The sequence below is a fragment of the Oncorhynchus kisutch genome, unplaced genomic scaffold (assembly GCF_002021735.2).
Source record: "Oncorhynchus kisutch isolate 150728-3 unplaced genomic scaffold, Okis_V2 scaffold3703, whole genome shotgun sequence".
NCBI lineage: Eukaryota > Metazoa > Chordata > Actinopteri > Salmoniformes > Salmonidae > Oncorhynchus > Oncorhynchus kisutch.
This window is the reverse complement of record NW_022265648.1, coordinates 298,658-313,862: the sequence shown is the minus strand read 5'-3', so window position 1 is coordinate 313,862 and position 15,205 is coordinate 298,658. Positions and strand designations below refer to the sequence as shown.

Below are 15,205 nucleotides of genomic sequence, written 5' to 3'. Positions count from 1 at the left end.
TGCACACGGATAGCAGTGACGTCATTAGTAATGGACATGCTTATTTTCCTCCCCGCATGTCACTGTACTTAGACGGATGACATTATGTACCTGATTAGTCAGTAGGCCTCGTTAGAGAGCTTTCCGTGTGTGTGGTGACTGACCGTTCTGCTACTGTGGAGTTCTTCAGTCTGTACATTGTTCTCTGTAGGAGTGGACACCAGGTTAAAGTTCACCATCGAACCTTCTCTGGGCAAGAACGGCTTCCAACAGGTCAGTATGGTCGTGTCCCATCACATCTTTAGCCCCGTTTCAGGTGTCTGGATCTGATCTGTGTGAATCTGATCTGTCTGTTCTCTCTCTCCCCAGTGGTATGATGCTCTGAAGGCTGTGGTCAGACTTCCTACAGGCATCCCTAAAGAGTGGAGGAAGAGGGTACGTCCATAGTAGTGCTACTGATATAACAGATGTGATGGTTCTTCCCATCTCTCTAGTGGTGTTTATTCTGACTGGCCAGCCAGAAGTCCCAGTTGATTGGTGTTTATTCTGACTGGCCAGCCAGCGGTCCCAGTTGATTGGTGTTTATTCTGACTGGCCAGCCAGCGGTCCCAGTTGATTGGTGTTTATTCTGACTGGCCAGCCAGCGGTCCCAGTTGATTGGTGTTTATAATGACTGTCGACAGAAGGAAACACATCAGATGTGCAGGACAAGCAGTATTTTGATGGCTGTAGATTTGTCTGTTACCATGGAAATACCTGTGCATTAGCCAGGTGGTAATGCAGCCATTACAACTAGAGCATGCTAGCTAACTCTCCTGTAGAACACTGTGAGGGCCCACTGGGACAGGCTGAATTTCTTCAGCTTCCTGAGGTTGAAGAGTCGCCGTCATGCCTTCTTCGCTACGGTGTCAGTGTGGTTTGACCATTTCAGCTCCTCTGAGATGGGTACGCAGAGGAACTTGAGGTTTTTGACAGTCTCCACGGCTGCCCGATTGATGAGGATGGGGACATGCCCAGCCTGGTTCCTCCTGAAGTCCACAATCAGCTTCTTTGCTTTGCTGATGTTCAGGGAGAGGTTGTTAACCTGACACCACACTGTCAGACTGCCTACCTCCTCTCTGTAGGTTGTCTGGTCGTTGTTCATGGAGAGGTTGTTTACCTGACACCACACCGTCAGACTGCCTACCTCCTCTCTGTAGGTTGTCTGGTCGTTGTTCATGGAGAGGTTGTTTACCTGACACCACACCGTCGGACTGCCTACCTCCTCTCTGTAGGTTGTCTCGTTGTTCAAGGAGAGGTTGTTTACCTGACACCACACCGTCAGACTGCCTACCTCCTCTCTGTAGGTTGTCTCGTTGGTAATCAGGTCTACTGACTCGTCGTCAGTGAACTTGATGATGGAACTGTGTGAGGCCAGTCGTGTGTGTGTACAGGGAGTACAGAAGGTGCTTGATGTGCTTAAATGTTGTGCTCTGAAGTTCAAGTACTGGAATATCTTGAGAATCTGACATTTTCTCCAGTTGGATGAAATGTACTTGAATTAAAATGAAGAGAACAGAATATTATCAAATGTTAATATGAAAAATGTATTGGTCTTGTGAATTCATTTCCAGGCAGACTAGAGTTTTATTTCCTCACGTGTTTCGCGCTCTGGTTGCCAGGGGAGCTCGCTCATTCTGCCCACACTGCCACTCAGCCAGGTAGGTACAGAACTGACTGACTTGGTTGCTGGCAAACGTCACATCGATAGGCAAATGTAGATTCAATCTTGCCTGGCAGGATATTGATTTTTATGAATGGGTTTTGCCAGACCTGTTAATTAACCAGTTTAGTTAATTATCGTTTACCCATTTATTGCATTGATCAATACTCAGAAGACTTCTTGACCTGAGTTCTAATCGTTGATCAACGCTCAGAAGGCTTCTTGACCTGAGTTCTAATCGTTGATCAACACTCAGAAGGCTTCTTGATCTGAGTTCTAATCGTGCCTACCTCTGAGTGGAATCATGAATGATTCATGCGTGCTCATTATGTTCGACTGCTCCCTCTGAATCATGAATAATATGTGCTAATATATTCCCTTGGATTTACCTTCTTAGCAGCTCGTTCATTCACCACTCTGTCCAACAGGAAACGCCGCCCATGACATACAGTAGGGAGAGAGGTGAAATGGCTTAGTCCAGACCTAGTGGCAGAGAGGTGAAAAGAAATGGCTTAGTCCAGCCCTAAAGTGGCAGAGAGGTGAAAAGAAATGGCTTAGTCCAGCCCTAAAGTGGCAGAGAGGTGAAAAGAAATGGCTTAGTCCAGACCTAAAGTGGCAGAGAGACAGTGGGGATGTTTTAAAACTTCTCTTAACACTATCATATCTATTTTGTGAAGTGCACCAGTCCCTCCTGCAGCAAAGCACCCCCACAACATGATGCTGCCACCCCCACAACATGATGCTGCCACCCCCACAACATGATGCTGCCACCCCCGTGCTTCACGGTTTGGATGGTGTTCTTCGGCTTCCTCCAAACATAATGTTGGTCATTATGGCCAAACGGTTCTATTTTTGTTTCATCAGACCAGAGGACATTTCTCCAAAAAGTACGATCTTTGTCCCCATGTGCCGTTGCAAACCGTAGTCTGGCTTTTTTTATGGAGGTTTTGGAGCAGTGACTTCTAACTTGCTGAGCGGCCTTTCAGGTTATGTCGATATAGGACTCGTTTTACTGTGGATATAGATACTTTTGTACCTGTTTCCTCCAGCATCTTCACAAGGTCCTTTGCTGCTGTTCTGGAATTGATTTGCACTTCTCGCACCAAACTACGTTCATCTCTAGGAGACAGAATGCGTCTCCTTCCTGAGTGGTATGACAGCTGTGTGGTCTCATGGTGTTTATACTTGCATACTATTGTTTGTACAGATGAACGTGGTACCTTCAGGCGTTAGGAAATTGCTCCCAAGGATGAACCAGACTTGTGGAGGTCTACACATTTTTTTCTGAGGTCTTGGCTGATTTCTTTTGATTTTCCCATGATGTCAAGTAAGGATACACTGAGTTTGAAGGTAGGCCTTCAAATACATCCACAGGTACACCTCCAATTGACTCAAATGATGTCAATTAGCCTATCAGAAGCTTCTAAAGACATGACTTAATTTTCTGGAATGTTTCAAGCTGTTTAAAGGCACAGTCAACTTAGTGTATGTAAACTTCTGACCCACTGGAATTGTGATACAGTGAATTACAAGTGAAATTATCTGTCTGGAAACAATAGTTGGAAAAATTACTTGTGTCATGTACAAAGTAGATGTCCTAACCGACTTGCCAAAACTATAGTTTGTTAACAAGACATTTTTGGAGTGTTTGAAAAATGAGTTTTAATGACTCCAACCTCAGTGTATGTGAACTAGTTTTAATGACTCCAACCTCAGTGTATGTAAACTAGTTTTAATGACTCCAACCTGAGTGTATGTAAACTAGTTTTAATGACTCCAACCTAAGTGGATGTAAACTAGTTTTAATGACTCCAACCTCAGTGTATGTAAACTAGTTTTAATGACTCCAACCTCAGTGTATGTGGACTTCCCACTTCAGCTGTACGTTGCCCTCGTTGTCCTCTGCAGTTGTTTTGCTCAAAGCAGAACGAGGGGCTCGTCTGATAGGGCGGCATTGGCGTCCGCGACATGGCTGGCTTTTATTGTAATCCGTGAAAGTTAGGAGCCACAAACGCCTCGTGTCCGACCCGCTCAATTGCTCCTCCACTTTGTCCTATACTTCTGCTTTGCCATCTTGATCAATCTGTGTAGGTCGTATTTGTTCTGTTTAACCAAACTAGTGTCCCTGGTCACCTTGCCCGAAGCACCATCAATCTCCTTCAGAGATGACCCCTGGCTTCTTCACCTGCTGGATCGTCTGAGACCAGCCGAACAACTGATGAAACTGAGGAGTATTTCTGTCTGTAATAAAGCCCCATTGTGGGAACAGAGTAATTCTGATTGGCTGGGCCTGGCTCCCCTGAGGTGGCCCGATGACCTCCCAGGCCCACCCATTGCTGTGCGCCTGCCCACTCATGTGAAATTCATAGATTAGGCCCTAATTTATTTATTTCAGTTGACTGATTTCCTTCTGTGAACTATAACTTGTTGTGTTTTGTATTTTCATGTATATCTACTGTGAGTCTCCTCTGTCAGGACTCTTTACTGTGAGTCTCCTCTGTCAGGACTCTTTACTGTGAGTCTCCTCTGTCAGGACTCTTTACTGTGAGTCTCCTCTGTCAGGACTCTTTGCTGTGAGTCTCCTCTGTCAGGACTCTTTGCTGTGAGTCTCCTCTGTCAGGACTCTTTGCTGTGTGTCTCCTCTGTCAGGACTCTTTACTGTGGGTCTCCTCTGTCAGGACTCTTTACTGTGTGGGTCTCCTCTGTCAGGACTCTTTACTGTGTGGGTCTCCTCTGTCAGGACTCTTTACTGTGTGTCGTCTAAGCACTAGTGTGTACAGTATAACTATATATGAATACTCTGTGTTCTCCAGGTATGGCTGACTCTAGCTGACCAGTACCTCCACAGTATCTCTATCGACTGGGACAAAACTCTGCGCTTCGCTTTCAACGAACGCAGTAACCCTGACGATGACTCACTGGGCATCCAGATTGTTAAGGTAACACCCAGGCTGCTGTTTGTGTAGCAGGATATTTGTACATGGAATGCATCATGGAAAACAACAGCTGTTCCCTCTTTCCCTTGTTCAGAGAGAACCATGAATTAGCAGGACAAGGTCCATACCCCTCTCCTCTCTCTCTCCCTCTTTCTCTCTCCTTCCTTTCTCTCTCTCTCTCTCCCTCTTTCTCTCTCCTTCCTTTCTCTCTCTCTTTCTCTCTCCTTCCTTTCTCTCTCTCTTTCTCTCTCCTTCCTTTCTCTCTCTCTCTTTCTCTCTCCTTCCTTTCTCTCTCTCCCTCTCTCTCTCCCTCGTTCTCTCTCCTTCCTTTCTCTCTCTCTCTTTCTCTCTCCTTCCTTTCTCTCTCTCCCTCTCTCTCTCTTTCTCTCTCCTTCCTTTCTCTCTCTCTCTTTCTCTCTCCTTCCTTTCTCTCTCTCCCTCTCTCTCTTTCTCTCTCCTTCCTTTCTCTCTCTCCCTCTTTCTCTCTCCTTCCTTTCTCTCTCTCTCCCTCCTTCCTTTCTCTCTCTCTCTCCTTCCTTTCTCTCTCTCCTCTCTCTCTCTCTTTCTCCTTCCTTTCTCTCTCTCTTTCTCCTTCCGTTCTCTCTCTCTCTCTCTCCTTCCTTTCTCTCTCTCTCCCTGTAAAACTGTTGTGTTATATCATTAAATGCAGTCCTCTGGTTTGGCTGACTACAGTCTTGTTATTTCATGCGGTCTCCTGGTATGGCTGAATTAAGTCTTGTTGTTCATTAGGACCTACACAGGACAGGTTGTAGTTCATACTCCGGCCAGGAGGGGGAGCAGGACCGGGTGGTGCTGAAGAGGGTACTCCTGGTGTACGCTCGCTGGAATAAGGCTGTAGGATACTGTCAGGGCTTCAACGTACTGGCAGCGCTAATACTGGAGGTTACAGAGGGCAACGAGAGCCACGCACTCAAGGTACACTCCAACACTGCTGTGAAAGGGGATGATTTATTACACTCCAACACTGCTGTGAAAGGGGATGATTTATTACACTCAACACTGCTCTGAAAGGGGATGATTTATTACACTCCAACACTGCTGTGAAAGGGGATGATTTATTACACTTCAACACTGCTCTGAAAGGGGATGATTTATTACACTCCAACACTGCTCTAAAAGGGTATGATTTATTACACTCCAACACTGCTCTGAAAGGGGATGATTTATTACAACAACACTGCTCTGAAAGGGGATGATTTATTACACTCCAACACTGCTCTGAAAGGGGATGATTTATTACACTCCAACACTGCTCTGAAAGGGGATGATTTATTACACTCCAACACTGCTCTGAAAGGGGATGATTTATTACAACAACACTGCTCTGAAAGGGGATGATTTATTACAACAACACTGCTCTGAAAGGGGATGATTTATTACACTCCAACACTGCTCTGAAAGGGGATGATTTATTACACTCCAACACTGCTCTGAATGGGGATGATTTATTACACTCCAACACTGCTGTGAAAGGGGATGATTTATTACACAACAACACTGCTCTGAAAGGGGATGATTTATTACACTCCAACACTGCTGAAAGGGGTTGATTTATTACACTCCAACACTGCTGTGAAAGGGGATGATTTATTACAACAACACTGCTGTGAAAGGGGATGATTTATTACAACAACACTGCTCTGAAAGGGGATGATTTATTACAACAACACTGCTCTGAAAGGGGATGATTTATTACAACAACACTGCTCTGAAAGGGGATGATTTATTACAACAACACTGCTCTGAAAGGGGTTGATTTATTACACTCCAACACTGCTCTAAAAGGGGTTGATTTATTACAACACTGCTCTGAAAGGGGTTGATTTATTACAACACTGCTCTGAAAGGGGTTGATTTATTACACTCCAACACTGCTGTGAAAGGGGATGATTTATTACACAACAACACTGCTCTGAAAGGGGATGATTTATTACACTCCAACACTGCTCTGAAAGGGGATGATTTATTACAACACTGCTCTGAAAGGGGATGATTTATTACAACAACACTGCTCTGAAAGGGGATGATTTATTACACTCCAACACTGCTGTGAAAGGGGATGATTTATTACAACAACACTGCTCTGAAAGGGGATGATTTATTACACTCCAACACTGCTCTAAAAGGGGATGATTTATTACACTCCAACACTGCTCTGAAAGGGGATGATTTATTACAACAACACTGCTCTGAAAGGGGTTTATTTATCTGTTGTACTCATTCTAACTGATCCTCCGTCTCTCCTCCAGGTGATGATCTACCTGATAGACAAGGTGCTACCAGAGAGTTATTTTGCCAACAACCTGCGTTCTCTGTCTGTGGACATGGCTGTGTTTAGAGATCTCCTGAGGATGAAGCTGCCTCATCTCTCACAGCACCTACACCTCCTGCAGAAGACTGCTGATAGAGAGGCTGGAGGTGGGTCTGTCTGTCTCTGTCATACGGACCTCTACAACTCCCCTGACTAACGCCAGAGTGTGATATGGACCAGACTAATGCCAGAGTGTGATATGGACCAGACTAATGCCAGAGTGTGATATGGACCAGACTAATGCCAGAATGTGATATGGACCAGACTAATGCCAGAGTGTGATATGGACCAGACTAATGCCAGAGTGTGATATGGACCAGACTAATGCCAGAGTGTGATATGGACCAGACTAATGCCAGAGTGTGATATGGACCAGACTAATGCCAGAGTGTGATATGGACCAGACTAATGCCAGAGTGTGATATGGACCAGACTAATGCCAGAGTGTGATATGGACCAGACTAATGCCAGAGTGTGATATGGACCAGACTAACGCCAGAGTGTGATATGGACCAGACTAACGCCAGAGTGTGATACGGACCTCTACAACTCCCCTGACTAACGCCAGTCTGTGTCTTCCAGGAAGCTACGAGCCTCCCCTGACCAACGTGTTCACGATGCAGTGGTTTCTGACCATGTTTGCTACGTGCCTGCCCCCCAACACCGTGCTAAAGATCTGGGACTCTGTGTTCTTCGAAGGTTCTGAGGTTCTGCTGAGGGTGGCTCTGGCCATCTGGTCTCACCTGGGGGAGTGAGTACCCTAACCCCTACACACTGTAACCCTAACCCCTACACACTGTATCCCTACACTCTGTAACCCTAACCCCTACACACTGTATCCCTAACCCCTACACACTGTATCCCTAACCCCTACACACTGTATCCCTAACCCCTACACACTGTAACCCTAACCCCTACACACTGTATCCCTACACTCTGTAACCCTAACCCCTAACCCCTACACACTGTATCCGTAACCCCTACACACTGTATCCCTAACCCCTACACACTGTATCCCTAACCCCTACACACTGTACCCCTAACCCCTAACCTCTACACACTGTATAACTAACCCCTAACCTCTACACACTGTACCCCTAACCCCTACACACTGTACCCCTAACCCCTACACACTGTATCCCTAACCTCTACACACTGTATCCCTAACCCCTACACACTGTAACCCTAACCCCTACACACTGTATCCCTACACTCTGTAACCCTAACCCCTAACCCCTACACACTGTATCCGTAACCCCTACACACTGTATCCCTAACCCCTACACACTGTATCCCTAACCCCTACACACTGTACCCCTAACCCCTAACCTCTACACACTGTATAACTAACCCCTAACCCCTACACACTGTACCCCTAACCCCTACACACTGTATCCCTAACCTCTACACACTGTATCCCTAACCTCTACACACTGTATCCCTAACCTCTACACACTGTATCCCTACACACTGTATCCCTAACCCCTACACACTGTACCCATAACCCCTACACACTGTATCCCTAATCCCTACACACTGTATCCCTAACCCCTACACACTGTATCCCTAACCCCTACACACTGTACCCATAACCCCTACACACTGTATCCCTAACCCCTACACACTGTATCCCTAACCCCTACACACTGTACCCATAACCCCTACACACTGTATCCCTAACCCCTACACACTGTATCCCTAACCCCTACACACTGTATCCCTAACCTCTACACACTGTATCCCTAACCTCTACATACTGTATCCCTAAGCTCTACACACTGTATCCCTAACCCCTACACACTGTATCCCTAACCCCTACACACTGTATCCCTAACCCCTACACACTGTATCCCTACACTCTGTAACCCTAACCCCTAACCCCTACACACTGTATCCCTAACCCCTACACACTGTATCCCTAACCCCTAACCCCTACACACTGTACCCCTGACCCCTACACACTGTATCCCTAACCTCTACACACTGTACCCCTAACCCCTACACACTGTAACCCTAACCCCTAACCCCTACACACTGTACCCCTAACCCCTACACACTGTATCCCTAACCCCTACACACTGTATCCCTAACCCCTACACACTGTAACCCTAACCCCTACACACTGTATCCCTAACCACTACATACTGTATCCCTAACCACTACATACTGTATCCCTAACCTCTACACACTGTATCCCTAACCTCTACACACTGTATCCCTAACCTCTACACACTGTATCCCTACACTCTGTAACCCTAACCCCTAACCCCTACACACTGTATCCCTAACTCCTACATACTGTATCCCTAACCCCTACACACTGTATCCCTAACCCCTACATACTGTATCCCTAACCCCTACACAAGGTATCCCGAACCCCTACACACGGTATCCCTAACCCCTACACACTGTATCCCTAACCCCTAACCCCTACACACTGTACTCCTAACCCCTACACACTGTATCCCTAACCCCTAACCCCTACACACTGTATCCCTAACCCCTACACACTGTATCCCTAACCCCTACACACTGTACCCCTAACCCCTACACACTGTATAACTAACCCCTAACCTCTACACACTGTACCCCTAACCCCTACACACTGTATCCCTAACCTCTACACACTGTATCCCTAACCTCTACACACTGTATCCCTAACCCCTACACACTGTATCCCTAACCCCTACACACTGTATCCCTAACCCCTACACACTGTACCCATAACCCCTACACACTGTATCCATAACCCCTACACACTGTATCCATAACCCCTACACACTGTATCCCTAAACCCCTACACACTGTATCCCTAACCCCTACACACTGTATCCCTAACCCCTACACACTGTACCCATAACCCCTACACACTGTATCCCTAACCCCTACACACTGTATCCCTAACCCCTACACACTGTATCCCTAACCTCTACACACTGTATCCCTAACCCCTACACACTGTATCCCTAACCCCTACACACTGTATCCCTAACCCCTACACACTGTATCCCTAACCCCTACACACTGTATCCCTAACCCCTACACACTGTATCCCTAACCCCTACACACTGTATCCCTAACCCCTACACACTGTATCCCTACACTCTGTAACCCTAACCCCTAACCCCTACACACTGTATCCCTACACTCTGTAACCCTAACCCCTAACCCCTACACACTGTATCCCTAACCCCTAACACACTGTATCCCTAACCCTAACCCCTACACACTGTATCCCTAACCTATACACACTGTAACCCTAACCCCTACACACTGTAACCCTAACCCCTACACACTGTACCCCTAACCCCTACACACTGTATCCCTAACCCCTACACACTGTATCCCTAACCCCTACACACTGTATCCCTAACCCCTACACACTGTATCCCTAACCCCTACACACTGTAACCCTAACCACTACATACTGTATCCCTAACCACTACATACTGTATCCCTAACCTCTACACACTGTATCCCTACACTCTGTAACCCTAACCCCTAACCCCTACACACTGTATCCCTAACCCCTACACACTGTATCCCTAACCCCCCTACACACTGTATCCCTAACCCCTACACACTGTATCCCTAACCCCTACACACTGTATCCCTAACCCCTACATACTGTATCCCTAACCCCTACACAAGGTATCCCGAACCCCTACACACGGTATCCCTAACCCCTACACACTGTATCCCTAACCCCTAACCCCTACACACTGTACTCCTAACCCCTACACACTGTATCCCCTAAACCCTAACCCCTACACACTGTAACCCTAACCCCTACACACTGTATCCCTAACCCCTACACACTGTACCCTAACCCCTAACCCCTACACACTGTAACCCTAACCCCTACACACGGTATCCCTAACCCCTACACACTGTATCCCTAACCCCTAACCCCTACACACTGTACCCCTAACCCCTACACACTGTATCCCTAACCCCTACACACTGTAACCCTACCCTACACACTGTACCCCTAACCCCTACACACTTTACCCCTAACCCCTACACACTGTACCCCTAACCCCTACACACTGTACTCCTAACCCCTACACACTGTATCCCTAACCCCTACACACTGTATCCCTAACCCCTACACACTGTATCCCTAACCCCTACACACTGTATCCCTAACCCCTACACACTGTATCCCTAACCCCTACACACTGTATCCCTAACCCCTACACACTGTATCCCTAACCCATACATACTGTATCCCTAACCCCTACACACGGTATCCCTAACCCCTACACACTGTACTCCTAACCCCTACACACTGTATCCCTAACCCCTAACCCCTACACACTGTACTCCTAACCCCTACACACTGTATCCCTAACCCCTAACCCCTACACACTGTACTCCTAACCCCTACACACTGTATCCCTAACCCCTAAACCTACACACTGTATCCCTAACCCCTAACCCTACACACTGTACCCCTAACCCTACACACTGTACCCCTAACCCCTACACACTGTACCCCTAACCCCTACACACTGTATCGCTAACCCCTACACACTGTACCCCTAACCCCTACACACTGTACCCCTAACCCCTACACACTGTATCCCTAACCACTAAACCTACACACTGTATCCCTAACCCCTAACCCTACACACTGTACCCCTAACCCTACACACTGTACCCCTAACCCCTACACACTGTACCCCTAACCCCTAACCCCTACACACTGTATCCCTAACCCCTAACCTCTACACACTGTATCCCTAACCCCTACACACTGTATCCCTAAACCCCTACACACTGTATCCCTAACCCCTACACACTGTATCCCTAACCCCTACACACTGTATCCCTAACCCCTACACACTGTATCCCTAACCCCTACACACTGTAACCCTAACCCCTACACACTGTATCCCTAACCCCTACATACTGTATCCCGAACCCCTACACAAGGTATCCCGAACCCCTACACACGGTATCCCTAACCCCTACACACTGTATCCCTAACCCCTACACACTGTATCCCTAACCCCTACACACTGTAACCCTAACCCCTAACCTCTACACACTGTACCCCTAACCCCTACACACTGTAACCCTAACCCCTAACCCCTACACACTGTACCCCTAACCCCTACACACGTACCCCTAACCCCTACACACTGTACCCCTAACCCCTACACACTGTATCCCTAACCCCTACACACTGTATCCCTAACCCCTACACACACTGTATCCCTAACCCCTACACACTGTATCCCTAACCCCTACACACTGTATCCCTAACCCCTACACAACTGTATCCCTAACCCCTACACACTGTAACCCTAACCCCTACACACTGTATCCCTAACCACTACATACTGTATCCCTAACCACTACATACTGTATCCCTAACCCCTACACACGGTATCCCGAACCCCTACACACGGTATTCCCGAACCCCTACACACGGTATCCCGAACCCCTACACACGGTATCCCTAACCCCTACACACGTATCCCTCACCCCTAAACACGGTATCCCTAACCCCTACACACTGTACCCCTAACCCCTACACACTGTACCCTACCCCTACACACTGTATCCCCTAACCCCTACACACTGTACCCCTAACCCCCTACACACTGTACTCCTAACCCCTACACACTGTATCCCTAACCCCTACAACACTGTATCCCTAACCCCTACACACTGTACCCCTAACCCCTACACACTGTACCCCTAACCCCTACACACTGTACCCCTAACCCCTACACACTGTACCCCTAACCCCTACACACTGTACCCCTAACCCCTACACACTGTATCCCTAACCCCTACACACTGTACCCCTAACCCCTACACACTGTACCCCATAACCCCTACACACTGTACCCCATAACCCCTACACACTGTACCCCTAACCCCTACACACTGTATCCCTAACCCCTACACACTGTATCCCTAACCCCTACACACTGTATCCCTAACCACTACATACTGTACCCCTACACACTGCATCCCTAACCCCTACACACTGCATCCCTAACCCTACACACTGCATCCCTAACCCCTACACACTGTATTCCTAACCCCTACAACACTGTATGCCTAACCCCTACACACTGTATCCCTAACCCCTACACACTGTATCCCTAACCCCCTACACACTGTATCCCTAACCCCTACACACTGTATCCCTAACCCCTACACACTGTATCCCTAACCCCTACACACTGTATCCCTAACCCCTATACACTGTATCCCTAACCCCTACACACTGTATCCCTAACCCCTACACACTGTATCCCTAACCCCTACACACTGTATCCCTAACCCCTACACACTGTATCCCTAACCCCTACACACTGTATCCCTAACCCCTACACACTGTATCCCTACACACTGTACCCCTACACACTGTACCCCTACACACTGTATCCCCTAACCCCTACACACTGTATCCCTAACCCCTACACACTGTATCCCTACACACTGTATCCCTAACCCCTACACACTGTACCCCTAACCCCTACACACTGTACCCCTAACCCCTACACACTGTACCCCTAACCCCTACACACTGTACCCCTAACCCCTACACACTGTATCCCTAACCCCTACACACTGTACTCCTAACCCCTACACACTGTATCCCTAACCCCTACACACTGTATCCCTAACCCCTACACACTGTATCCCTAACCCCTACACAACTGTACTCCTAACCCTACACACTGTATCCCTAACCCCTACACACTGTACTCCTAACCCCTACACACTGTATCCCTAACCCCTACACACTGTATCCCTAACCCCTACACACTGTATCCCTAACCCTACACACTGTATCCCTAACCCCTACACACTGTACCCCTAACCCCTACACACTGTACCCCTAACCCCCTACACACTGTACCCCTAACCCCTACACACTGTACCCCTAACCCCTACACACTGTACCCCTAACCCCTACACACTGTATCCCTAACCCCTACAACACTGTACCCCTAACCCCTACACACTGTACCCCTAACCCCTACACACACTGTACCCCTAACCCCTACACACTGTATCCCTAACCCCTACACACTGTATCCCTAACCCCTACACACTGTATCCCTAACCCCTACACACTGTATCCCTAACCCCTACACACTGTATCCCTAACCCCTACAACACTGTATCCCTAACCCCTACACACTGCATCCCTAACCCCTACACACTGTATCCCTAACCCCTACACACTGTATTCCTAACCCCTACACACTGTATTCCTAACCCCTACACACTGTATCCTAACCCCTACACACTGTATCCCTAACCCCTACACACTGTATCCCTAACCCCTACACACTGTATCCCTAACCCCTACACACTGTATCCCTAACCCCTACACACTGTATCCCTAACCCCTACACACTGTATCCCTAACCCCTACACACTGTATCCCTAACCCCTACACACTGTATCCCTAACCCCTACACACTGTATCCCTAACCCCTACACACTGTATCCCTAACCCCTACACACTGTATCCCTAACCCCTACACACTGTATCCCTAACCCCTACACACTGTATCCCTAACCCCTACACACTGTATCCCTAACCCCTACACACGGTGTATCCCTAACCCCCCTACACACTGTACCCCTAACCCCTACACACTGTACCCCAACCCTACACACTTGTATCCCTAACCCCTAACCCCTACACACTGTATCCCTAACCCCCTAATACACGGTTATCCTAACCTCTACACACTGTACCCCTTCACAATGTACCCTAACCCCTACACACTGTACCCCTAACCCCTACACACTGTACCCCTAACCCCCCTACACACTGTATCCCTAACCCCCTACACACTGTACCCCTAACCCCTACACACTGTACCCCTAACCCCTACACACTGTATCCTAACCCCTACACACTGCCATCCCTAACCCCTACACACTGTATCCCTAACCCCTACACACTGTATCCCTAACCCCTACACACTGTATCCCTAACCCCTACACACGGTATCCCTAACCCCAACCCCTACACACTGTATCCCTAACCCCTACACACTGTATCCCTAACCCCTACACACGGTATCCCTAACCCCTACACACGGTATCCCTAACCCATAACCCCTACACACTGTATCCCTAACCCCTATACACGGTATCCCTAACCTCTACGCACTGTACCCCTTCACACTGTATCCCTAACCCCTACACACTGTACCCCTAACCCCTACACACTGTATCCCTAACCCCTACACACTGTACCCCTAACCCCTA

At 48.0% G+C, this 15,205-nt stretch overlaps 1 protein-coding gene across 1 annotated transcript in view; it reads left to right on the top strand.

Annotated features, from left to right (window-relative positions):
* LOC109885915 (TBC1 domain family member 30-like) overlaps window positions 1-15,205 on the top strand; it is a 56,865-nt gene that overhangs the window by 3,121 nt on the left and 38,539 nt on the right. The window contains exons 2-7 of the mRNA XM_031820831.1: window positions 191-252; window positions 349-414; window positions 4,495-4,620; window positions 5,368-5,553; window positions 6,888-7,056; window positions 7,532-7,700. Of these exons, the coding sequence (XP_031676691.1) occupies window positions 191-252; window positions 349-414; window positions 4,495-4,620; window positions 5,368-5,553; window positions 6,888-7,056; window positions 7,532-7,700 (778 nt within the window). The remainder of the gene's footprint in view (window positions 1-190; window positions 253-348; window positions 415-4,494; window positions 4,621-5,367; window positions 5,554-6,887; window positions 7,057-7,531; window positions 7,701-15,205) is intronic.